The sequence below is a fragment of the Strigops habroptila genome, chromosome 8 (genome assembly GCF_004027225.2).
Source record: "Strigops habroptila isolate Jane chromosome 8, bStrHab1.2.pri, whole genome shotgun sequence".
Taxonomy (NCBI): domain Eukaryota; kingdom Metazoa; phylum Chordata; class Aves; order Psittaciformes; family Psittacidae; genus Strigops; species Strigops habroptila.
This window is the reverse complement of record NC_044284.2, coordinates 24,229,424-24,256,383: the sequence shown is the minus strand read 5'-3', so window position 1 is coordinate 24,256,383 and position 26,960 is coordinate 24,229,424. Positions and strand designations below refer to the sequence as shown.

The 26,960-nt window shown below is 39.1% G+C and overlaps 2 protein-coding genes across 3 annotated transcripts; both read left to right on the top strand.

The window, feature by feature from the left end:
• Positions 1 to 6,670: 6,670 nt before the first annotated feature.
• TM4SF1 (transmembrane 4 L six family member 1) lies at positions 6,671 to 13,869 on the top strand. Of its 2 annotated transcripts, XM_030494854.1 has the most exons (6): positions 6,671 to 6,722; positions 6,815 to 6,923; positions 10,911 to 11,000; positions 11,090 to 11,238; positions 12,658 to 12,838; positions 13,765 to 13,869. In XM_030494854.1, exons 2-6 carry the CDS (start codon positions 6,846 to 6,848, stop codon positions 13,777 to 13,779), a joined length of 513 nt encoding a protein of 170 aa, XP_030350714.1. In that variant the 5' UTR covers positions 6,671 to 6,722; positions 6,815 to 6,845; the 3' UTR covers positions 13,780 to 13,869. The 2 variants fall into 2 exon arrangements, with proteins under 2 accessions (XP_030350714.1, XP_030350713.1); XM_030494853.1 differs by lacking the exons at positions 6,671 to 6,722; positions 6,815 to 6,923 and adding an exon at positions 8,939 to 9,175.
• Positions 13,870 to 16,837: 2,968 nt separating this feature from the next.
• TM4SF18 (transmembrane 4 L six family member 18) lies at positions 16,838 to 26,151 on the top strand. The gene is made up of 5 exons (XM_030493589.1): positions 16,838 to 17,344; positions 18,337 to 18,426; positions 19,113 to 19,255; positions 20,785 to 20,965; positions 22,184 to 26,151. Exons 1-5 carry the CDS (start codon positions 17,168 to 17,170, stop codon positions 22,196 to 22,198), a joined length of 606 nt encoding a protein of 201 aa, XP_030349449.1. The 5' UTR covers positions 16,838 to 17,167; the 3' UTR covers positions 22,199 to 26,151.
• Positions 26,152 to 26,960: the final 809 nt, after the last annotated feature.

Here is a 26,960-nt window from a genome sequence, read left to right as displayed (position 1 = left end):
GACTGCCGGGTGGAGTCTATAACCACTTCTGTCACTGGTTTTGTGCTTTCCTTAAATGTCACATATCTTTTTTAGTTTAGTATGTGTATTGGTAGTCCCTGCTGATGGAAGAGGAGAGCTAACACAGGCTTGCAAACAGTTTAAAAAAAGCATAGCCAAAGCAGATATGGTGAAGACTTGGATTAAGCTTAGTCTGTTTTTTGTACATGTTTTATTCACTACAGCAGTCCTCTTCTTGTTTCCTTCCCTTTGTGGTACTCTTAAGGGCTCCAGGAACACCCTTTTTCTTCTTGTTGTGTTATACATGAGCACTTGCCTTTCCTGTAGAGTCTAGAGATGTGTTTTCATAAGAACATAGAGGCTTGAGAATAGGACAATATAGGATATGCAAGCAAATTTTGGTGCTTCAGCCTCTATTTCCTGTTACTGACAAACCCTTGACTTTCCTAGCATTAAGATGTCTGTATTAAACTTCTACAAGGAAAAATAATCAGGCCTCTGAAACTGAATGCAAAATAATGTCTACAAAGGCAGCTTATGTGCAAAACAGCAGACTTCGTATGAAGTCAGATGTTTTGTGAGATTTGTTGCACCACATACACTCTACCTCATTGCAGAACTTTGCTTAATCTTTTTAAAGGTGCTACCAAACATGCTGGAGTTTGGGATGAATCCTCAACAAGCCTTAGCTGCAGTCTGGCTTTGTTTGGACTCTTCCGAAAGAGGTATGATCTCAATTTAATGCTTGAAAAGTAAGTGGATAGGCGTGGAGTTCCCAGTCGTAGCGCAAACACAGTAGCAGAAGTGACTGTGAGGACCATGTAAATAGCAGTTCTCAGCATTATAGGTACGTAGCAGAGAAGTGGTGGGCGGTGCTGTTTTGCTGTACTTGCCTGCTGTTCTCAGGCCTCTTAGTAAAGGAGTAATTTGCTTGCTTAGTGCGTAATCTGAAATAAATTTACTATGAGATGGCATGGAAACTTGTTCCTGTTGTGATAGTCTTTATATTCATTGTGCGTTAATCATAGGCTGGATTAATCAGCAACCCACGTTCAAAGTCTGCATTATGAAGAACTGTGTAATGGCTTTATAATTGTAATGGTTCCACAGGACACATCTGAATTTTCTGTCAGCCTTTTGTATGCCCCTGAGTAGTGCTCAATTAGTAAGCCCTATGTCTTCAATTTAGGGTAGAGTGTAATTGATCAAAATCTTGGGAGCTGATGGAGAGTAACACAAAAAACCCCACGGTGTTCTGCCTGACAAGCAAGCACTATTCTTGATGTGGCTGCAGTTTCCTCTGCAAGAAAGTGTCACTTGAACCTAATCCAGTCCTACTGAAGCCTTCAGGATTTGACTCTGTGTATGATGCCTTAGTTCAGTTCCTGTTACTGCAGCATGCATTGTGCATGACTCCTGTGCCACCAGCGCATGTTGGTGAACGTTGCCATTTTATGCGGAAGGCAGGTGGCGTCTGTAACTTGAAGATGGTATTTCATGAGCTGTTGTAGAAGACTTGAGAGCCAGAGTTGTCTGGAGCCAGTAGCCCATGAGTGGGCACAACAGAGCTTGTTTGGGCATAGTCTGATTATCACTAGAGGGAGCTGGCGGAAATCTTGGGGCTCTCTGTCTTCCAAGTGCTTGCAGAAAGTCCTGTGGGCAGGATCTGACACCTGAGGAGGGGGCTGTGCAATGGAATACTTCTCCAGAATGAACATGTGTGTAATTCTGCAGCATTAACTTCCATGTTTAGGTGCACTAGTGGAATGAATACTTTTAGCTGTAATTATAGTTCAAAGGAATATAAAACTCCTAATTCAGGAACTTAACCTCTCCCCACTCTCTAAAATTAAATTGCAATTCATTAGAATGACACCGCATATATGAATTAGAAGGACCTTGTGAAAGCAGTAGCTGCAGCAAAGCACTGCATGCAGTAGAGGCACCATATGGCAGACAGGTATTTTGTATATCTACACAGAATACAGTCTCAGTTGTATTGTTCCAGTACGTTTCCTTGAAAGAAAAAACCAAAACAGACAAACAAAAACAAACAAAAAAAAACCAACAAAAAAAACCCCCCAAAAAAAACGAAAAAAACCCCAAACATTAAAACATAATCAGTGTTAAATATGATTTTCTTCTGCTTTTCTCCATCAAGTGTTGCTCAGATTAAAAGGGATCTTTTGCAGTCAGACTTATTCTTTAACTGTATTTTTGAATATTTTTTTTTTTTTTTAATTAACATTCCTGCTATTAAAAATGTGTGTTACGCTTGTATAGCATTTTTGAGGTCTTGATGGTGGAGGAACATGACGTTGAAATAGTTGGCTGTATGTTTGACAGCCATTTTAAGGAGCAAATATTCAGTGTGCTGAGTGTGTATTGTTAAATGAACTTCAAAGTTCCAATTTAAATGATGAAAGGTGGGAGTGCAGTTTAGGAAATCGCCTTTCGAGAGTCTGTGGTGATGTCTGATTTGCTCTTCTGATTGTGGTCTATGTGATTCAATTAGTACTGATACTAACATATTTACAAGCAAATACAGCATGCTGCTATATCAGTCATGATAACATGAAAGACATGCTAATTTTAAACACTAACACACTTTACTGCCATGGAATCAATACATAGACTCTTCCTAGCCAAGCAGTGGTTGTAGCATCATTCAGCAAGAATATTTTTAATTTAGCTGACATGAGCTTACTAATGGCTAATTCCAGAGACAAGACTGCATGAACAATGCATAAAGCATAGCTAATGAAACTAAATGGGCAATGAAATTGTTGGAGTTTTTGCTTTCCTTTTTTTGAGTCTATAGATCTAATACATATGGTGTGATACAGCTAATCTTTTTTGCTTGATTAGAGATAAGTAGAAAACTACTCACAGGATCACCATATGAGAAACACAAAGGTGCTAAATGATTGACTTTTGCACCACAAAACCCAAAGACAATTGTGATTGCTTTGTTACATGTTCTCTGAAATGGAATTGGATGTCAGAATTGGATGTCTTACTGAATGTCTGTTTTATGCATATTGCTACAGGGGAGGGGCATCACAAAAGGGGCTTACTTCAAGCTTGAAGATCGTCTGTTCTTCATGCTGTGCTATGCAGAGATATATACACTAAACTAATCCATATTTTCAGATTCATACAGCCATTACATACAGTATAGAACAGAGTATGCTTATAGTACAATGATGATAATGCTTCATGCTTGTTTAACTTTTGCAAGAATGTCACAATTTTAGGGATAGACTAGAAATACAGAATGCAAACCTGTGTGTAAATACTACGGTCCAAGGGAAACAAACTTTTATTGGCCATTTTGCATGGCCAAGGCTTCACGCACAGGCTGTGGCAGAAATAGAAGTAGAATTTGTTTTGTGTCCTACTTTTATTGTAACGACATTGTTGTAAGAAGTAATGAATGCAGGCTACATCATGTTTTTTATATGTCACCAGAAGACAGTTTTTTGAAGTGGTTTATTTGATTGTGGAGTGATGTTACAGTAGCATTGCAAGTTTAGGGTCAGTAATAATTGTTCTTAAGTAAGGTTTATGGGTTCCTCTTCGGAGAGAGGTATTTCTGTACACTCATTTAGTGGTAGCTCTGCCCTGATTATAAGTTTTTGAATCTCCAAGCTGGTTGGTTAAGTGTCAGAACTGCTTTTGTTGCATCATTGCTGACTCCTCCTTAGGTCGGCATTGTTACAAATAAGTTTTCTTCTCTATATGTGTCAATGTGTGGTGTTGCATAAAAGTGTGAATGCTCACTTCAAGCTGACTTGTTCTACAGTTCAGGTCAGTTTTCTTTCAGAGATATCTCTGAGATAGCAAGCGAGCATCTGCATGTGTGTTGTAGCTGTGTAAGAAGTGATTGCGTTTATGCTCAGTGATATGTCTCATGGCAGCAGGTGGTTTCTCCTCCTCAGAAGCAGCTCATTAGTTCATCTGAGGAGCTGTCATGTAATTAATAAAGCTAATCCAGAAACTTTCTTCTGGCTGTAGACAGGAGACCATAGACATAAAGGACTTCAGGGGAGCAGTTTCTTCTCCTGACTGTCCTGGTGGAGTTTGGTGACTGACATGCACTCATGAGGTGACATGTCTGAGGACAATTATAGCTACAGCATAATGTTTTTATGGAGTATGGCTGGAAAACATGAGCAATGCATCACTTGGACATTGAGAAATGGATGGTAGCATGGATGGGTGTTTCTCTATTTGATTAAAGGGAAGTCATGGGTGTTCCTGTCTGAATAGCTGGCAAAGAGGCTTCCCTTACTTTAGCTGACTGCATATTTATCATATATTCCCAGCAGTTGTCTGAGCTAGTATTTGCCTCTATGAGCAGTAATTTACTAAGCAGTAAGCGAAGAGCAAATGAGAATAGCTTTTAAGGGAATACAAGTGTGAATTCATAATCTCTGTTAATACACATGCATCGTGTTGCCCAGTCTTTCCAAATGCATCTGTGCAGCCTGTGCTATTATTTCCCAGGCCATGTCTCATCTACACATGTCATGCAGTTACCACACCCTACCAGTCCTTCCACAAGAGGTACTTCCCTGCCATTAACCTTTTTCCAGTGATGGGTGGGACCAGGAGTTTTGCAAGAAAAGTTATAATGAGAAACTCTCTGGTAGAAGTTGTAGCGTAATGTGTCCAAATGGCAATGATATTAGTAAAGCCCCCTCGATTCACGTCTGACCAGTTTTTATAATGTAAAAAATTATTTGCTTCAAGGCTTTTTGGTTTGATTTGGGGTTTTTTGGGTTGGGTTTGTTGTTTGGGTTTTTTTGGTGGGGGGGGGGGATAGTTTTTGTTGGGTTTTTTGTTGGTTTTGGTTTGGGGTTTTTTTTCTTTAGATTGTTTTCAAGGTAACTGGAAGGCATTTGTCATGTGTCTGTTTAAGCTGTGTTTCTTGACTGCTATTGTGTCTTTTAGCCATCCACGTCTAGGCGTGGCTGTAAGGCAGCATAAAGCAGTAAGGATTGACCATTTGGAGCATTATAAGAAACTATTGGGAAGAAACACGTGTTTTTCAGTAGAGTGACATCTTTAAATCAGGAGAGTGCTTATATTTGCTCAGAAAACACTGACGGCAGAAACACTTGTTGCAAATGTTTTATCCTTTGTCTGGTTATAACGAATGAGAACCTTTTAGGTGCTAAAATAGACAAGAAAAAAAAAGAGCAACATTCAGTTTACAGCGGATTAGCAAGATTAACTCTGGGGATTTGGGATAGCTGAGCTATAAAACTCTCATTTCCATGGAGGGAATAGCAGCCAGACTGTCCTGGCCATGTGCCAGAGAGCTAAGGAAAGAGGGTTCTGTGGCATCCTCGGAGCACGGGAGCCTTACAGCATGCACATGCAACAAGTTCAAATACAGTAGCATGCCCAGTGTCCGGTCAGGGAAACTGAAACCTGTCTGTGTGACCTTGTTCTTGACAGCATGCTGACTCTGATGTGATGGGTCTGACCACTTCTGTATTCATTTTGCAGATATCCTTCCCCCTGTCCTCCTTGATTTCCTGTTTAGTTGAGGAATATGGGTGTTTCCAGGATCACTGTGGGCATTAAAACATATCAGTAAAGTCCAGAGATCTCCTTTTTTGTATGGCACTTTGCTGCTGCAACACAGTTTCTTCTGTTGATTATGATGAATCACTTTGGAAAGCTGGCTTAGGGCGGAGGTGCTAGATGTGGTTGTGATTGAAGTAATTTGCTTTTGTAGAAGAAATGTGATACTTGATAGTTTTCTTTTTCTTGATAAAATTCTGTGGGTTTGAGGGGTTCCCCGCCCGCAAGTATTTAGTAACTTTGCAAGTTGTGGTAACTTTGACAGTCTTTGATAAGTTGCTTCTCTTTACAGTAGGTAAACTTAGTACTTGTCCAAAAATATAGCAAGAGTTTCCAATATGCAGCTGAGCTGGAAAAAGTAATTTCTGTTGCTCCTGTCATGCTGGCTGAGGAGCAGATACGGAAAGCTGGAGAACACTCAGCTTTTCAGAGCTTGAATGTAGAGAGCTCTTCTACTTGTGAGATTTCCCACAGTTTGGCATCAGGAAACACTAGTCTCTTTCTAACATCTTTATTTTGTGGAAGAAAGTTTCTGTCCCCCTTTTGCAATAGAAAAACCAAAGGAATGATGACTGTTGAGGTGGGTTTTTTTGTTTTATGGAGGAGCTGCTGGGTTCTTGGACCCCGTGTGAAATTAGCCTTAGTGTTAGATACCTCAGTAAACTGGACAAGGCATCTAATTTTAGCTGCTTCTCTGGCATGAAAGGTCAGTGTCCTGCCCCATGCAGCACTGTTTTGCTGACAAACTTTGTCCTGCAGAATTGCTGATTTGGGGATACAAGCCAGTTGCTGTAATTGTTTATAAACTAGCCCCCTTTTGCCAGGAAAGGATATGAAAGTCTTTCACAACAGTCCTACCTGCTGGACCTTAGAGTGCTGTGAAAATTTCTTCACTGCCCGTTTGTCTTCTCTTTCTTGTACCATAATGCAGTACATTCTTCTCGGCCAGAGCTGAAGACTAGACCTACAATCGAAAGTTAGGCTTTAGCCTAGAATTAGACTTTTATTGTCTCCAGTAACACTGGGTGATGGACTGCCTTTTAATAAATGTTCTCTGTCCAAGACAGGCATCAGAGAATAGTCCTGTGAGAGAGAGAAATAGTGGAGTTTCCTGTGAGGAAGCACCTGTGAGTAAATTATTATCTTACCTCTCTAAGTGCAAATACTGTGGTTCTTGTGTAAAAGACTCAAAACCCATTTCTGGTTTTGTTCACACTAGTGTAACCTCTGCCATCTCATGGTGCTGGATCATGTCGCAAGGTACCGTTTGGGCCCTGCTGTTCCTCAGGTTGATGGGAAGCTCATGTTTGGCTGCTGCTTGTGTGCAGGTCAGTTAATCATTTAAAATTTGACGTGCCCAAATGCATTCCAGAAATCCACTGTTGCTCACTTTGAGCAGTAAAACTGGGACTTATGAACCAAACAGGCATAAGAAGTAGACAACCTTGCTCAAGACTTTTGCAACCTATATGCTTATACAGGAGAATGATCTGAACTATTTTATTGTTGGGAGTGAGAGGAGGTTTGGTAGCAACTGCAGACTGCAATGCCCATGCAATGCCCCATGTGCTTGGTAATAAATAATAAGTATAGGAAGTTCTTGATTTTGTGAAATTTTGTTTCAGATCAAGTGTTTAGAAAACAATTATACAGATTATAAATAGAACATATTTCAGATCCACTTTCCAGCGGCCATATGTATGGGGTGGGAGTGGGGTGGGGGGGAGGGTGTTGGGTGGTGTTTTGCAGGAGGAATGGTTTAGTTTTTTTAGCATAACACAATAAAGGGAGTTTTCAGTTGACCAGCCATCTCCTTCTGCAGAGGAAACTTGCAGGATGATATTTATGCTTGTTTAGTCATCAGAGGTGAAGTGCACAATAATGGTAAGCCTATGTTTCTACAATTGGAGGATATTTCTCATAATGAAGGAAGTCTCCAAGGTCAACAGCTACAATACCCGGAGAAGTTACATCACAAAACCACATCTGCATGAGACTAGTCTCTTCCTTCCACCCTCCTCCTCTTCTTTTTGCATGTTCTCTCTCTCAGCTTAAGTCTTGCTCACATCACTTGCAAGAATACCATGGATTTGATTTGGACTTCTGTTTACAATGTTATTTAGCTATTAAAAAAGTAATAGCCTCCCTCTCCCCGCCCCCCTCCAACAACAACAGAAGTGAATGAGTAATTTTTTCCCCTAAATAATTGGAAAAAATCTAAGTATAGTCTTCTAATATCCTGGACATTCCCAAACTCAGTTTGCCTAGCTACTGTTTTTACAATGAGCATTACATTGTTTTGTGATAGTGGCAGCAGCGCCTCCCAGCACCAGCACCTCCCAGCACCAGCCTGGGCCTATGTATTTCTTCGTTATTTTCTGTCATGTCATAGTAGTGGGCAGCTCATGTTGCTGTGTTGAGCTGTATATACATGAGGGAGAAAGCTTTACGATATTTTAGCAAAATTTGCATGAGGGAAAAGAGAGCAGTCTAGATCTTAATTTTTCCAGATCTCTTCATATCTCCATTTACTATGCAAATTAATGTTACTGGTCACACAACACAGTTTGGAAACCCCTAATGTAATACATTTCTCCCTGTTCAGGTCTTTTTGGGTTTTTTTTGTGTTTGTATACATGAAATTTCAGTGCAAGGACTGCATTTTATAATGTGGGGTTTTTTTAAGCAGTATTTTTCACCAGTGTTTGCTTGGTTTAGCTTTAACAAATGGCTGTTAATCTAAATTCAGGTTGTCTTATAATGGCAAGAACAAGGACACTCCTTAGAAGCCTACCTGTCCGTTTTATTTGTTTTCCAGCCTCCTGGTGAGGTTTGCTCTTACTCCATCCACAGGATAGCAAAGTGAGAGGTTGCTCTACATACTCCTCATTGCTGTAGACCTTATTCCATTTATACCCAAAACTCTGACTCAATACTATTGAAGTCAGCCGAGTCGTTCCTTGGCTTCAGGTTGTTCTGAATCAGTCTATAAACCTAAAAGTCAAAGCTGGTTCTAACAAAGAAAACAAAACCTTTTTCCTTCTGTTCCTAGCAGAACTTGTGTTGTGGTTTAAGCCTGTTGTTCATGTCTAATCATGTTCACTGATGATCATTCCAAGCATCATATTAGAGTGAAATTACCTAGTATTCAGTATTTCCTTGATTGCATCTGGTTTGTCAACAATTATTGCATTTAAAAAGGGTGGTGGTGTTCTGCCATCCCTGTTCCCTCACTCTGCAATTGGGAATGGTAGTTACAAAGAGGTGTAAACGTCATCCAAGTAGCTAGGTAACCATGAGTATTTAAGGAGGTGAGAATAAAAGCTGACCTTCTTTTAGGTGTGGACAGGTATGAGATAAGTTGGATTGGACTAGTGAAGGAAGGATTTGTAAAGCTTAGGACATGTGTTATGGAAGGTGTGCTAGATGTATTGGCTATAAGTTGCTCATCCTGGCCTTGCTCAGCATTGTGGCCAACATTTTACTTTATTTTCCCAATGGAGAAACAAGATACGCTTCAGACCATCATCTTGGAAAATACGTGGAGTGCCTTCATGGCATTCTAGGCGGAGGCTTTTTGGTAAGTAATGAGCTTCTTACAAGTTTATTTTGGAGCTACTCGATATTACTATTTCTTTACCATTTACACTAGTAAATTGGTCAAATACCTTGTCAGCAGGAATCTCTGAAGTTTTATCAAAAGAAATAAGCTATATTACCCCATAGGTATTATTAGTTGTTATTAGTTATCTGCAACATTATGTCACTTTAAAGCTGAGAAAATCAGAGTCTAGGTTGCAGAATACAAATGCAAAACTGGAACCAAGCCTCTGAGCACATCATGGTTTGCATAAAGGGTTAAATCTTACATTTTACTTATTTAAAAGGAGTTCAATAATATATCCCTAGATAACTAGCATTTAGTTACAATTCCTTAATTTCTATTATATGAGATGTTGATAGTTATTTCTCTGCTTTAGCTGTTTATTCAGAGGAATCAAGTGGCAGATATCAACGCTTTGCATTCCAGTAACAGCAAAGGATGAAGAATTGAGTATGTTCATTATAGGACATTGTTAATCTGAAGCTATTATTTTCTATCTTTTATAATTTTGTGGACCACATTGTAGCATATTTGAGTTCCCTGACTTCAGGCTTCCTTTTTAATTTGCTTTTAAAAGTCCTCTTAGAAATAGGCTACAGATCTGAAGATGTCTGCAAATCACAGGTTCAAAACCATTGCAAAAGGCGCTCCAGCTTGTGAGAGGTGCTTACAGCTGTGTTACAGACCCATTGGAACCTAGGCTGGGATTTGCAAAGACTGAGCTTTATGCATAGAATAATGCAAGTGAAATCAATGAACTGCTTCTGGAACACACTTGTACAATCTCTTCTGGACCTGCAGCATTGGGGCTTAGCGATAGGTTTGAGGAAGGACTGGCAAGTATGTGACTATTCAACTGGGTAGTTTTTATTTTACTGTCTTGTTGAGTAAATCTATGCAGTTTGCAGGTAACACTTTGCTCTTTCTTTATGGTTTTCCAAGGTACTCCTGGGTGTGGAATCTTTTTAAGTGCAAACTATTATTAAGTCCTGATGCTGGTGGGTAGAATACTCTGTTTAATCGACTCTCCTCCTTGATTTTTATGCTAAAAGCTCTGGAGTATGGATGATTTGTGGTTTTTTTTTTAAGATAGCTTCTGCTTTGTTATTTTGCGTTTCTGTCCATTCTGTCCATTTCTGGAAACTGGCTGTGGAAACCCAGAAGCAGCAAGATGTCTGTACTAAGATGTTTGCCTGAATTGGGCAAAATATTTCTAGACTTTCTACTCTAGTCATACTGATTTGTCATACAGGCAGTGATGACAACTTTTCAGTGACTAATATGTCAGTAATAGTTGTTTTTTTTTAACAAATAATTATGGGAGACTTCTCTTGTAGTCCTCATTTGGCAGAAAGTGAATACATTTTTTTGCAAAACATTTGATTTGGAGGATACAGCCCTTAATGTGAACAAAAACTTTTAAAGTTGAAGTACTTTAAGTTGCAGCAATACCGCAGCAGGCTCTTTATGCACTTAAGTGCTATGTATACACAAAGCAGAAATAGAAATACACCTGTCTTGGTGTTGGTGTTACTGATATCAGTGGCAAGATGCCTACTGTGTTAAATAGGAGTAAAACTGAATAACTTATACAGGCTGCCTCAACCCCGTGCCAAGAACAATATAAATGAAGTTAGTGTGAGGACTGTGTTTTACCTGTCCTGTCTGTGCAACAAAATAGAACAACCTGGTGTGTCTGCTCCATATCTAGGTACTTATTCCAGCTGCAGTATTCATTGGGCTTCACAATGATGACTGCTGTGGGTGCTTTGGCCATGAGGACTGTGGGAAAAGCTGTGCGGTAAGTGAGCCTTTACACTCCAGTCCCAGATAATCTCGAAGGCAAGGTGATGGCTGTGTCAAAAATTCACATCTGTGTTTGCTGTGCAGATGCTGTCCTCAGTTCTGGCCGCCTTTATTGGGATCATTGGTTCTGGATACTGTATAATCATTTCAGCGCTGGGCTTGTCTCATGGACCATACTGTTTTACTCACATAGAAAGAAACTGGATCTATCCTTTCACTGAATCCTCTGGAGGGTAAGTTGGCTGTTCATGAGGACGTTAAATCTTCCCCAATGTACACATAGGCTTTATTTCAGTACCTTTCAGCAATATCCGGTAACCATATACCAAGATCTGTTCGTAAGTTTATGCTTCTTGCTCACTAAGAACTGAACAGATGGCATCAGTTACCCACACTGCTCAAGTTTAAAACCAAAGCAATATAAATTCTCTGTCCTACAAAAAGGAATCTGAACATATATATATAGGTAATTATATCTATATACTGTATACTGTTCATATCCATGAACATCACTAACATAAAGTTTTAGGACTGTGAGGGATTTACAAACTACGGATAGCGGTTGTTATGAAAGGTGTCTCATCATTTGTGTAAGAATCTGTTTTGTGAGGCTTGCTTCTGAAGTTGCTCTGCGTCACTATAAACTGGCCTAATACCTTCATTAGTGACAATGACATAGAAGCTTTGTAAATGAAACTAGAAAAGGTTTATAAGAATCTTTGTACACCACAGGGCTGGGAGGGCCAAAGCGCCTAACTATCCCGAATTAGGGTCCTCCAGCAAACCAAGCCTATGTAGCTGAGTCCCCATTAATCCTCAGAAGTCCCGTAGGTTGGAAGAGGATTTGATCTGGATCATGACATGCTTTTATAGTGTCTGTATGATTGGCAACCTCGAGGTTGTTTCTAGTAACAGTTTATGGCTGATGCCAGACTAGAGAAAGTTTGAGTAGTAAGAAACCACATAAAGCAACTTTGCAGCAGAGAGCTTGAATTTTACATTTCAATTGTATCTCTCACAGGAGGGGACATTCATCCCCCTCACTCATTCCCCTCTCCTTCCCCTCCCCTTCCCCTCTCCCCCCCACATGACTGAATATAGAAGAACTAAGTCAACTCCTTGCTGAAGTTTCATCAGTGCTGATGTTCTGAAGATGTGGATGTGGTCTAACAGCTGGAATACTCTGAATTTGTTCTGTGTTTAGCTCTTCCAGCATAGGCATGTGAGGGCCCAAAGACAGCAGCACAAGAGAGGAGGTGACCCATTTGCTTTGGATCAGTAATTGCTGTCTTCAGAATAAAGGCCCAGTCCTGAAAAGCTCTATGGTTGTTTTAAGAAATAGCTTTGTTCTTTCAGCTTCCTTGAGCTTGTGTCTCGCTTTAAAAGCAGAATCTTCTATTACTGATTATAGCTCAGATTGCATTTTTTTTTTTTTTTTTTTTTTTTTTTAAGAAACGAAGACTTAACAAAAACATGTGGTTGATAGTTCAACACACTCTTAAACAGAGCAAACTCTGCATGGAATAAACCATTGCATTTTCTATTCCCACTTAGAGTGAGTATCCTCAATGCAGTTACAGACTAGACGTCATTTGTTCTAGTGTATGGTAAGCATCCCACTCTGTTAATATGCTTCTAATTGCTTTGTACAGGTACTTGTTTGAGTATAACAGGTGGTCTGAATGTCAAGAACCTCATAACATTGTGCAGTGGAATGTCACCCTCTTTTCTATCCTCCTTGTCTTGGGAGGAATAGAGTTCATTCTGTGCTTCATACAGATAATCAATGGCATTCTTGGAGGACTATGTGGGTTGTGCTGCAGTCATGAGGAGGTAAGCCATTTGTAGTTATAACCATGCTTCTCAGATGAACATCAAACACTTGTTACTGATGCTACTGTGGAGTCTTATTCAGTAGCTATTTTTTAGCTATTCTTAAACAACAATTCAGTGTACAGGTTTTTTTAAAGCCCTGTTGTGTTTAGCATTTTCATGTAGCATTTCACCACAGGTCTTCAGCTGATCCCTCAGCTGTCACAGTAAGTTAGGCTGCATAGGAGCCTGAAGGCTTTTCTGCTCCCTGTGGCACATGTGGTCATCAGCACTATATAGGTGTGATATACTTTAAATACAAATCTCCTGGTGGTGTTATTTGCCAAAGCCTAAACCATTGTTGCATAGCGTGGTACAGTTAGTGGTAGGCTACTTTTTCTAACTATATTGCTTTAGCTGTGTATTTTTCTCACATGCAGCAGACGTATTACTGAGAATATGCAGTATGTAATGAAAACTGCAGCATCTGGCCTTGCTTAAGGGAAGGAATTAAACTGCATATAGCTAACAAAATCTGCAGACAGATCTGATGGGTTTTTTGAAGGAAGGGGGGTTTTTTTTTGAGGAAGGGAAATTTCCCCAAACTTCTTTAGAGTCCTGTTAAACAGTTTGAGCATGTTGTTGAAATTGGTATCATAGCTGTAGTGTTGAAACTGCAATAGCTTAAGGTATGAACCAGATATGATTTACATCACACACATTATGGCTAAGAATGTTTCACATTTTTAATTGACATAGTTCAATGCTGCAGCTTTATCAAAGCTATTAGTGTCTTCTCACTCCTGTCTTCCATGCTGTAACTGCAGTATAAAAGAGCCATGCTAAGGTTGTCTATATGTGGCCAGGTTAATTTTAGCTCTTATGGTTGGATACAAAATTAGCTTTCTTCCCCTTAATAAGTGTGTGTCTTTTTGTTCCCCCCACAGACATACGCTTGCTAGAAACCTGACAACATATTGACGTCGGTGCCTGTGTGTGATGTATTGAGATATCTGTGGCGTTTTGGGGGTTTGGAAGTTTGGGGTTTTTGTTTGGTTTTTTTTGTTTGGTTGGTTAGTTGGTTTTGGCTTTTTGGGGCGGGGGGGAGAGGAGGGTTGCACATTGGTTTTTTCTTTTGTTTTGTTTTTACATTCCGTGCTCACTAAAATGCATGTCGTTTGTTGTCAAACTGTGCTATTGCCATCAATTTAACTGACTTGGGGCCAGCCTTTGTTGTTAGTCATATGCGTGTTTTCCAGTAACCTGCCTGTATCTAAAGGCAAAATGTATCCTGAATTTCTCTGGTTCATTTCATTTTAGTATGGGCAACTGCCTGAATACATGTCTTTATAGATGTTGGGTTTGTGTTTTTTTCTTTCTACTGACAAAACAGCTCTGTACTTCATGTTGTTTTCCCAATAAAGTTGCACTTTGATGTTGGAATGAACACAAACCCAACCTAGTGTGGCCTGTAGATAAATGAATACTCAGCTGGAGCAAAAATAAAGCAGCAGTAAAATGTGGGTTATTGAGGGCAGATGTATGCTCTTCACCTTTTCAGAAGTTTTCCAAACTTCTGTATTTCACAAATAAAGATTTATATTAAAAACACCCAGCAGGTGTCAGTGATTCTTTCCCTGCCCATACTGAAACACTACTTTCCTAGTCTTAGTGTAAAAGACAGTGTGACATTAAAACGTGAATATCAGGCAGTCAGATTATAACCTATTTCTCCTCTCCAGCAGGCTCTGTGAGAGTGGGAACTGCTTCACTGTTTGGTTTGGCTTCACTGTTGCTGAGCCAGGCAATTGTGCATCAACAAGGGTATGATAGTTCTGTGACAGGTACGGCTCTGTGACAGATTAAGCTATCTACAGGGAGCCTTAGTCCTGGGTCTGGGCTAGTAGTTCGTTGCTGATGGCCATTTCAAGGACCAGAGGGAAGTTCCTATGCAGTTGAGCCATAGCTCATAAACATGCCAGAAACTTGAGGTGCGTCTCAGGCTGTTCTCACAGCCCAGTCTGCCAAGTACAAAAATATATCTGAAAAAAGAAATTAACTGTAAAAATGAAATTGCACATATGCATCCACAGCAGCAAAAGAACTCACAGATAGGAAGAATTTGTGTTTAGCATCTCAGGATATCCACTTCTTGAAATGTCGTTTATTCATACATAAATACATAGAAGTAGTTGAGGGCAGTCTTTCATACTTTAATACAACTGGTTGTTGTGTTTATCTGTGTCTTGCCCTGCTAAGAAGAGAATATGTGCATATACATGTGTATACACACAAAATTCCTTGCAGCTTTGCAGCATGGTGTCTTTGTATGTGAAGAAACACTGTTTGAAGAAAGGTCTGCAAGTTTAAATTAGGGGTAGAGTGAGGGGAGGAGGAGGAGGAAAAGAGGGTCTCGATGGAATAGGGCATAATTCCCATACAACTTACAGATTTGTTTGCCTTTATGTTTGCATGGTTGTTACTTGTCTTTCTGGTACATACAATTAATTAAAGAACCGAAACAACTTTAGAAGTTCCAATGGACAGAATGATTAGGCTAGAGTTTAGAATTAAAACTTCAGCTCAGATGCATGCAGTGCTAATGCACAGCATTACTACTCATTGCTTATGTAGTCATTTAAAAAAAGGCCAGTTGAATTCCTTTGTTGCCAGATGCATAAGACAGTGGTTTGGGAGTTTTATCAGTTTATTATGGAGAAAAGGTTGGGTTTAGGTCATTTCAGTTAGCAGAGAAGTCACTCATCCAGAGTAAACATGGCTTTTCAGTAATGGGCTTGGCATCAGCTTATGGACATTGACAGCAACAGGAAAGCAGTTCTTGCAGCACTTGGTAAGATATTTGAGAAACTGGTTCCCAGGTCTGCATAGTATTTGGTATAATGGAGTGGGTTTTGGTGGGTTGTCTTTTTTTTTTCTTTTTTTCTTTTTTTGTCTAGCAGTACAGCGTGCCAGCAAAAATACACATCTTGACTTGATATTTGCAGAGCTCACTTTAAGTACAAAATAAGTCACGATGTGGACTGCTGTACTGCAGAAAAAATGCTGTCTCAGATGTCATTTTCCAAGTTTCTTTAATCAGAGTAGATTACTGTGGGAAGTAACAGCAAGTTGCATTGTTTCTATCCTATTACATGATCTCTGAGTTTTGTAATAAATCAGTCCTGGGGATGTGATATGCCTGCTTTTAATTCAGCTGTTTTCTCTGAACTGTAAGGCGTAGGGTTGATGATATGAGTTCTGTCCATGCCTGTGAGCCTGCAAAGGGAGGTTTGCCGCTAATTTCATTCGATTAGAGGGAATCCTGATAAAAGTGTCTGTAGTGATTAGGGAGTAAACCAGGAAATATGGGAAAATCCTCATATTAGAGTTTAAGGACTTCAAAATGAATCATCCTAGAAAAAGAAGGGGAGATGGAGAGTCACAGCAGAGAACAGGTAGAAAAAGGGTGTAATTGCATAAGTACCACCATGCCCATTTCCTTGGATGATCTCATTCAGAGCAATAGGAAGGAAGTAGTTTTAACATGCAACCTGAACAGTTTTTTATGAGATCATGAGAGAAGCCTTGTGTGCAGAGCCTAAAACAGCTACTGAAGAAACAGAAGGAAAATATGCCATGACATCATTGCTTCTAAAATCAGCCTTCTTGCCTTTGGTAAAGCCCATATTTTTTTGTTCTGTGACTGTGACTTTCCTGTTGAGTAAACCCAAAGCTCATTCTTCAGTTACTTTTCTGATGACTCACAGGGAGTATTTTTGTGAGGCTGCCCCAAGTTAGCAACAAGTGTTGGTTCACTGTTAGTGTGTGGTATCTGCTAAACTCTGGTATTAATTCTCTGTAGTGTAAGGCAATGTGGACATATTTATCATTTGACAGCCCCTCTTCCCTATATAAGGTATAGGAAAAATTTTGGGCTTCGGTAAGGCTGAGCAACCTGCCTTTTATCACAGAGTATCTGCATCATAACCTGTGTTCTCGGGAGGAGTGCATTTCTAAGCAGTTGCTAGGAAATGAGGGGTTTTTTTAAGTTCCTTCCTGAGTCCAATTTCTTGACATATTTTATTTGAGAGATCACAAAGGAGGATCTTTTAGAAGGGAAACTGCTACTTAAAGACACACGCTTAGAAAGGACAATGAGTTTAGACAGCGATATTCATCTATTGTTCTGCTAACTGTTAAGCACTTCTCTATCTGGAATCCTACCCCAGTCATCCCGTTTCTGTGAATATGAAATGACTGAATCAATCTGAGGAGGTCAAAACGCTTTTCGTATCTAAAACCTTGTAATCTTTTGTTAGCTTAGAAGAGCAAAAATTCTAAGTTCTTGAGATGGCTTTAGAGACATGTGGAAGCTGTTTGAGTTGCCTGCTGATACCTCTTGCACTTTGGAGTATTGTTGTTAACATCTTATTATACTTCCCTAATGGGAAAGCTTTGCATGCCGCCAGTTACCAGCTTCCCAACTACGTGTGGTATTTTGAAGGGATCTGTTTCTCAGGTGTGATGGTAAGTGTTGATTCTATGAATTTTTAATTAATTGCATTCTACTGCAAGTAACGTTGGCTTACTGTACAGCAATATTATTGTGCTTTTAAAGAGAATATGAATTACTTTCGCAAAAACACTGCAGGCTGGAAAGACTTGATCAAACTGAAAAAAATGTGAATATCCTGAATGACATGCTATGTATACTATTTAATTTCATGTAAGTGGTTTTGCAGTGTTGATTTTTTTTTCTGCTGGCTTTTTGTTTATGTGTAATTTATGTTTGTACTATGGAGCCAGGCACTGTGTTGATTTAATCCTCTGTGGAGGTTGAGTTAGAGCTCTTTTACCAAAACAAAATGTAACAAAGCCTAAAAAAGCTTCTCATAACTGTTCAGATGTTTTTAAGAGCTGTGTGCAGTCCGGTATTTAGAGGACTGGATACAGTTCACAATGTATGAAGTGCCACTGTTGTTAGGCAAAATGCATAAGATTATCTCACTGTGATGGGCATATTGAGGTTCTCTCCATTACATTTGTAATATGCTCATTTGCAATGATAAACTAACACAGATTTGCCCACTTCTGCTGCTGCTTGCTATGTTCATAAAGAACTGTAGGCTCAGGGACAGAAAGCAGGTATGTAATAAAAGTCATGCACACGATCAGTACTTAAACGATCTCATCTGCATAAGTAAGGCGGTTTTATGAAGGTGCTGAACTGGGAGAGTTATTAAAACATGAGATAGTCTCTTGAAATTGTGTATTCTTAAAAGAAAAAACCTTATGTTTTTCTAGTGAAGAAAAGACTGTCGGGCAGAGAATTTGAACAGAAAAGTGTAGTTGAAAATTTGTGAAAACGTTAACTGTGACAGTGACATTCATATTTTGAAGCATTTTTAGCCTTTAAAATATCAATAAAGCATAACAGGTGCGGTCCCTGTCTTCCATAGGTGTAGACTGTGGCTTAGTATCTTCAGTCATTTCATTGACCTTATAATGTCCCCTTACAGATCCTTCTGCTGGCAGTAATTCTAATAACACTGGAGTGTAGTGTGTTCTATCGGTGCTGCCAGAGTGAGAGCTGTAACAAAACCTACAGGGTGAGTCTGTGTTTTATTTTTGTGCATATCTTCAGCATTTTTTCTGAGTACCTTCCTGCTCTTGTGTTTCCAGCACATCCTTCTGCCTTCCCCATGGCAATGTTTCCACTTCCTTTCACAGAGAAGGATTTGAAGTTGGATTGAGAGGTCACAGAAATCATAGCTCCTTCCTTCTGATGCCTAAGCAGGATGAAAGAAAACTAAACAAAAAACCCCACCAAAAAAACCCTTGTAAAATAAAATTAGAACGTAGAAGGCCTGAGAGCTTCAATGAAATGCCCTAACTAAACAGCTTCATCCCCTTGCTTGTATTTGGAAGTTATTTATTCCACTAATGACTCAATATACACTCTCTGGGATGCAAACATATTTAATGCGTGGTTGTGTTCCTCTGGCATTTTGGGAAACAGTTGTGCAAAAATGCGAGTTAAAAAAACCCAAACAAACCCCAGAAACAAACAACAAAACAATATTTAACTGAGAGTTGTGAAACGGTCTTAAACTCTGTCCATCTTTATTTTATATACGTATGTTTACTATTCTTTACCTGGTATTTTTCTTTCTGAATTTTGAAGATTGGGGAAATCAAGTGTGAAATTCAACCTCAAGGAAGTAGCTAGCCAGGCTGAATGACTGTTTTCTGTGGACACTGTTCCCACACGATAATATTTGTTTTTTCTCTTCAGAGTTTTATATCAATTGTGCTAGCCCTGCTTGGAGTTGCTTTCTCTGGATACAGTTGCATCATTTTTACCTTGGGGTTGATCCAAGGCCCCTTCTGCAATTCGTCAGATGGATGGGATTATATCTTCAAAGACACTGCTGGAGGGTAAGAAACACCAGTGTAAATCTCTGGAAGAAACTATTTATCAAAACAATAGTCAGTCAAATTCTCTTGGAGTCTTACACAAAATGGCATAGTCTCTTGAATGCAAGACCTGGTGAGTGAGGTTTTTCAACTCGTTGAATGAGTACCAGAACCTTCAAAGAAGGATATTTGCTTCCTTGTAAGGAAAGATTAAATGTAAGAATCTTTGTGCTGATCAGAACTGGAGGTCCATCTAGATAAATGTCCTTTATCTGGTGGTGGTCACAATCAGATATAGTAAAAAATGTAAGATTAGAGTGGCTGTAGATGGATACTTTCTCAGTATATTCCCATGAATTCCTCGAGTTTTTGGATCAAGGATTACAGATAGCATTTTTATATTTAATAACTCAGTAGGTTTCTCTTGAACTCCTAAAACTCAGTGAAGTCTGTGGTTTGATCACTGGTAGTTTTAGCATACAGCTGCTGTATCTCATAAAACATGGAAGTAAGGTAGACAAAGTGTTGTCTGTGTCCCAACCTCCTACAGGCATGAAAGGTTGGTTCAGATCTATAACCTGAGGCTGCTTTCTCAAGATTTTGCATTCTCCAGTTAAAAGGTCAAAGTTTTATGAGGCTTGAATATTTTAAGTCATACAATGCCAAGGTCTTCCAGCTGCATTTGGATGCACTGAGGATTAAATTTGTCAGAGGATCACAAATAAGTTCCTTCAGCATCTAACAGGGTAGTTCCTAAACTGTGGTCTTCTCTGACTAAAGTCAGCTTTATTTTAAAACAATGAAATGTATCCTGCAATCTCTGCTATGAATCACCAGCATTACTATTCCTATTTGGAAATACAAAAAGGAGAGCTTGAGTTCAACATAAAGGGCCAGATGCTGAATAATGCACTTCAGATTTCCCTAAAGCATTTCAGTTATGAATGTTTAGGAAAAAAGCAACTGACACTGAGCCAGTGAGTCTGAGGTTTTGCAATTAACCTTCAGGCTATAGCATGTCTCAGTTAAAAGGGCACATGTCAGTTGTCCACATTATGATCCTCAAGGATGCAAAGCATGGCTCTAGAACAACTGGAAGTTACACATGGTGACACTTGCCTCAGCTCTACCATTTAGACTGCATGTCCTGGTTAGACTGATGCTGTTGGGTGCTCCTGCTCTCTGTGTGGAACTGATGTCAGCTGGACTTAACATAAAGATGAAATTAAATGAATGAAAGGAAAATTCCCATTTTAGACTTGGCTTCTGCCGTTTGAAGAAATGGCAATGTCTTTCTAACACTTGGGTGTCTAACACGGAAACTACTGAAGCAGATGTATTTGAGGAAAATAAGTGTCTTCATGCAGCTGAGTTTAACAAACCTAGGCAAGAGTTATGCTGGTGTAATGAAAGACTAGAGGCTGGCTCCTAAACTTCAAGCATATAAAGCCCAATATGGGTTTTATATATATTGTAGGTGAAATACGTGTATTTAAATCCAATTACACTCACCACATTTGATTTACTTCACATTGCTGTTTCTCTAATAGGTACCTCACAGATTACCCTGCTTGGTCTCGGTGCACCGAACCTGCTAACATAGTGGAGTGGAATATCATCTTACTGTCTATTCTGGTAGCTCTTAGTGGACTGCAGTTGATCATCTGTTTTCTCAAAGTGGCTGCTGAGTTGAAACGGACACTCTGTGGGACCTACTCTGTTTTTGTCCAGGTAACAAGATATCTGAGGTGATTTCTTCAGCCATCTCCAAGTCAGTTTAGCTTCATCCATTTCTCTCAGTTGAGAACCTACCCTTTTGGTTTATGCGTTCTTTATGCTACCACATTTTTTTACCAGAGGGATATGTACTGATAATAAATCTATTGTGTTTTATTCATCCACTAATTCCTTGTGTTATACAGGGATTGATAGCTGCTCACTCTGACATTTAAGGCTAGGATTGAGACGGAAAAATGCAGCTGGCAATTCAGCGCTGATGCTGAGTCCATTACTCCTATGTCAGCAGAGGTTTCTGAGTACCTTTCTTCTAGCATTCAGTGTGTTCAACATTCTTATCAATGTGTGAGTTTCACAGCAAACAGAAGAAATATGCAAGAGGCAATATGTAGCAGTGGTGATCTAGACATCAGTTTTTACTATGTTTTCAGTAGGTTATCAAAACAATGACTAAGAAGGCTCTGCTTTTGGCAGAAGAATTAGTCGAACCTTAGACCTCAAGTGACTGATGCTGCTCACCTGCACACTGGTGTGAAGTAGCGTAGTTTAGTGTGGCATTCAGTTTCTCCAGCTTTGGAGGTAGGTCAAATTAGAGACATGCTTACCCCTCCCTGTCCATCTGCACGGGGATCAAGGAGCCCTCAGGATTTTTATGTCGCTAACAGTCTCAGTGATAACAGCACAAACAAGAGAGATTTCTAATTAGGAAAAGCAGCAATCCTCAGTAGCATGCATGTGCACCCACGCGTACATATATACATGTACACATGCATACACACACTGACAACGGGATTAGTTCTATCATGTAAGTGAGAAATGTTGGGAGGGCAGAGCAAGTAGGGTGGCAGTGCCTCTGCAGCATGAAGCCTCCTGAGCAGTGCTGGTCAGCTGGGCAGAGGAACTGCAGGTGCCCAGGAGGGCCTTGGGCAAGCAGACTAGGGAGGCTTCTTGTAGGAATTTACTGTAACAGCAACCTACAAAAGGTCAAGGCCTGAGGCAATTTCTCTCAAAACATTCCGCTTGCCAGTGAAAGAGCCTCCTCAGCCTGGGATCCAGCCCAGCTTCCAAAAAAGTCAAAAGCAATACTGTCAGCTTGTCCCCAAGCACCTCTGGGGCTCCGATTGTGTTGGATTTAGATTGGTTGTGGATGTTGAACAGTCAAACAAGTTAAGCTGAGAAAAAGAGGGTAATTACTTCCTTTTTTATTTGCAGGCTGGGATTCTCTGAAAATGACAAGGAAGTCTTCACTGCTTCTTCCCCACCCCTCAGAAAAAAGAGAGAAATGGCTTCCCCAACATTTATGATGGTAGATATGGGTGCTGCAAAGACAATGAAACCCTTGTCTTAAATCTTCATGTCTCAAGCCTCTCTAGCTTAGATGAAGTTGTTTGAACTGTCTGACATCTACAATTTCCTGGTTGTTTTCTAACCTGTTCAGTTGTCCCTGGCAGAGACTCTTCATATTTTTTTTTTCCTCCACCTTGTTCTGACAGTAGAGGGTTGAATACCATGGATCTGTTTTTATATTGAAATAATTTTTTTTTTTAAATTTTTTTTTTTTTTTAAATAAACTGCTGTAAAACTGCCATAGAACTGCTTTTATACTCCCCTCTCTTTGTTTAGAACACAGGAATACTTGTTGTTCCAAAAAGGTCTGATAATAAATTTTAGTTACAGACAGATCGTGATGGTCACAAAGAGCAGCAGCTTATCCTGCTCATTCTCTCTTGGAAGTTCTTAACTGCACAAAGCAATTACTGGAAAAAGTCTATCAAGTCTTCCAGTGGAAAGGCTTTTAGAGCGGCATCCGGACCTGATCGAAAGATTAGATACACAGCTTTGAAGTCAGCCATGCTAGTTAGAACACATTAATAGCTGCATTGAGTTTCTTTTTATTTTACACTTGGAGGCAAACTTTTCTTTTTTTAGTCAACTATTATGTGACTTGAGAGGATATGTAAGGAAACCTTGTAAGCACCTAGTGCTAGCTTATTAATACTCTTCTAAATACCCTGACCTTGCTGCAATAGAAAGCTAATATTTTGGACAATAATAATCAGATGAAAGAGAATAATCCATTTTAAATTAGCAGCTAAAAAGTATTTTTATTTTTTCAAAGAATTATTGTTTAATTCCCAGTGGAAATTTAGGAATTTACAATAAGGTGGATGTTTGGCTCATTTGCAGCTGCATGGGCAACAGTTTGGCTGTATTCAATACTCTAGTTATGAGAGAATGGACACCCAGAGGAAAGCAAAATATGTACTTCAGACTCATGGTAATGCATATATCTTTCTTACATCAGAACTAGTGATATTCAGCTATATCAACATCTAATATAAAATGCTGCTAGCACTGCAAACAGTACAGTAAGTAGCAGCTATGGGTAAGATATTTAGAAAAAAAATAGAATATATCAGTCATTTAATTTTTTTTCAAGACAAAACTCATTTTTTGCTTTGATATTCCTTTACCAGATTGTTTTGAAAAGCTGATTTCTTCCTGTAGGATTTGAAAAATGCATTTAAAGTTTTAATAGCTTAGTTACTATTAAGTTGCAAGAAGTAATGAAGAAATTTATGATGTTTAAGAATGGAGCTAGTCTTTTGGGAGACAGTTCAAGGTGGCATGGGTGTTCAGAGATGCATGATAAAAAGGCATGATAAGATGGGGACCGTTTGTATCTGCGCACTTGTTTTTTCCTAGGCTTAAATATAAATCATATCACCTATCTACTTAAATGATAATCTCACATTCTTATGGACTTGCGGATATTGTTTGCGGACAGAAGGAAAGGAAGGAAAACTTAGCAATCAACCCATACTCCTACCAAATATCTTGGAGAATCTTGCTGATTTCATGCCTGCAAACTATGGAGCTGTTTGTTTTGAAGATGTTAGAAATATTTGAAAAAAGGTTTTGGGTATTTGGTTTGTGTTGGGTAGATATTCAAAGCAGAAAACCCTCCAACTGCTAAATATTCCTGAAGTGAATGGTGCTGTTTCACTGAAAAAAGCCAACAAACTGGGTATTCTATTCAGACTCCAGCTCAGCCATGGGGAAAATACAGGCTTATCTGTAGGCAAACGGTCTATTGAGAGCGGTGTTGCTATGCTGGATGAAAACAATGAAATACGTTAAAGTTACACTGGAAACTTAACTCTTTTCTTGCTTCTGTGTATGTCCTTTCTACTTCTCAGTGTCTTCTGACTCTGCTTATGGAAAGTCTTGAGCTTGGCAGATGAAAGACACAAAGAGAAGTATCTAGTTTGACAGCTTTTTCTATAGTAATATTATTAGTCGCTGTACCTAACGACTGGCAGGGCTTGATTGTCTTTGATTCTTTTTTTCTTTTTTGTTTGTGTGTTATTGTCTTGTGAATTTACATTTCTGCTGTATCAGAGACTGGTATCTCCTATTTTAGTGGCTTAAATCAAAGAAAAGATGCGTAATTCAGTTCTTGTTGGGCATATTGATTCTGCAGCCCTCTTCATCCATAATCTATATATTGGCATCTCCATTGCCATAGCCAGACTCAACTGTGACTTAGCAGCTCAGTTTTTAAATGGACAGTTTATTAATTTGAACTTGATAGTAAGAATACTAAAGGCTAAGAGTGGGTTGCATTTGCAAATTTAACAACTTGTTTCACACAGGGCTTTTGGATGTAAGGCAAATTTAAACTTGATCTAACCAATTTAAGTCCTGATTCAATCCTAAATAAGGTGTCTCTAAGAAGAGGTACTATGAACTTTACCTTGTAGCAAACCCAAGATTCCTCTAAGGAATATTAACTGGCTTGAAATCTAGATACAACACACAACTCTGGTGGTGGTGTTTAAAGCAATGTGACCGTCTGGCTCTCCAGCTGCAGAAAATAGACCTCACCCTGACAACAGGAGAAGGAAGTGGGCCACAGAGCCAGGACAAAGCTCACTCCCTGCTGGCATACAAGAAACCCTTTTTTGAAGAAGTGTTCCTGAACCTGAATTGCATGTGCTGCTTGTTAAATAAAATACACTGGGCATACCTGGAACAAAGCTGCAGGTTTGAGGTTATAAACTTCGGCAAGTAAGGAGTTAATACTGAAATCTAGAAGTTAGAGTTTCAGCACTATCTGTTCCTCACAGCCTATGCATTTTGCTAGAGTATTATGATGCTGTGTCTATGATGGGAGTACCATTCATTTAAAACACTACAATGGAAATAGCTGTAGAGACTTGGTTTTGACCACAAATAATTGTGGGCTGAGATCTGTAGTAAAATACTGTGGAGTCCCATCCACACCTTTACATGTTGGGGTATATTATTGCTTGTGTAGGTGAAATTGAGTCTCACTGAAGTACAGTTTCCTGATTACTGATTCTTCACATGTTGGATGGAGGTGTTTTCCCACATTGAAAAAGAATAGGGTGGCAGAGGCCAGATGAAGCTCCCCAGAATGTTAAAGTTTACCTGCAAAGTTTTGCAGGAGGTCAGAACAGCAGGATGGGCAGCAGACTATAAGCACGTCATTCAGATTAGAGAATTATGAAATTGTGGGGTTTCAATTCAGTCTCTCTGGGAGCTTTTGTTAAGACTTTTTTGTCAGAATATTCCATGTTTGCTTTTGTTTTGGGTTTGTTGTTTTCTTGGTTTTTCTGGGTTTTGTTTTTTTTTTTTCATCAAGGAACATTTTTAAAGTAAAAGATGAGCTTTATATTTTCAAAGCAAACTTCCAGAATAGTCATTGCATTCCCAGCATCCTCAGTATGAGAAATGTACTGTGGTTTAAAACAGTAAGGGGATATTCATGACACCGAACTGCAGACTCATAATTTAACCAATTAAATTAGGTGTTTAAGTCTTTTTAGGTCCTGTTTACCAGAGAGCAATGCTCAGCCTGTATTGCTCAGAATACAGGCTTCGGAAGCTTGGTCACCTCTGTCAGCTTTTTGAGTTCCTTAAGAGAAAGATACTAGGAGTGTGCTGAGGCACACAAATATCGTAAAGTTTGAATGAGGCACAATTAAAAGTTGTAATGGAAAAATCTTGCCTGTCAGAAGTTTTTGTTTATCTTTAAATAAAACAAACATGCAGTTCTTCTGCGAATTAGGAAAAAGTAATTTAGAGGAGTCAAAGCACTAAGGCAAAGAAATGCTCATGGTTTTACACTGAAATAAATGTGGCGATTTCAAGGATATTGCTTGTGTGATTTTTCTCTTTCTCAGTCTGATGGAAATTAAGACAAAAATACAGCAAATAGCTCACATATACATGAACAACTGTTTGCTGAGTATTAAGGAATGACTTTGAATTTAAGTAGTATAAGAGGAGGTAAACGTTTTCTCATTTTTACTTCTAGTTAATTTACACATGGGGCATACGCAACCTGTACAAGCTGATCTTTCCACTGAACCACTGACCTTCATCCTTGGCAAAGAAAAAAAAATCCCTGCAGAACTCATTTTGAGCATGTGATGCCAACCTGGGAAACTCCAGAATTTCATCATAGATTTGGTCAGATTTCAAAAACTTGGCTTTAGCTACAGTCACTTAGACAGAAGCAGAATCATCCATTTAGTGCAGATGTGTAGAAGGTTCCAATAGGTGAGATTATGATCTTCAGTATTCTGGCAGTGCCTGAAATTTTTTATCTGAATAGTGATTGAAATTTGTAATTTATCTGTATATCACAGTCTTAGTAAATAAGTTTTAGATTTGTATGTCATTAAAGGAAACCTATCGTACTTTAGTCATGTTCTTCTATCCAAAATACTCATAATTTTTCTGGCCATTAAGAAAAAGAAGATTCTGGTTATTACAGATGGTTTTAAGTTGCCATACAATGAAAAATGTCATTTAGAATGAGTGCAACTCTGTCAGTGCTCAGAATGCAGAAGAGATTTTTTAAAGAGTTCCCAAGCAACTAAAGATATATAGATATTTCACAGAAGTCTTTATAGTTTGCAAGTTTACAGGTGGCTTTGTATGTCTAAAGCATACAATC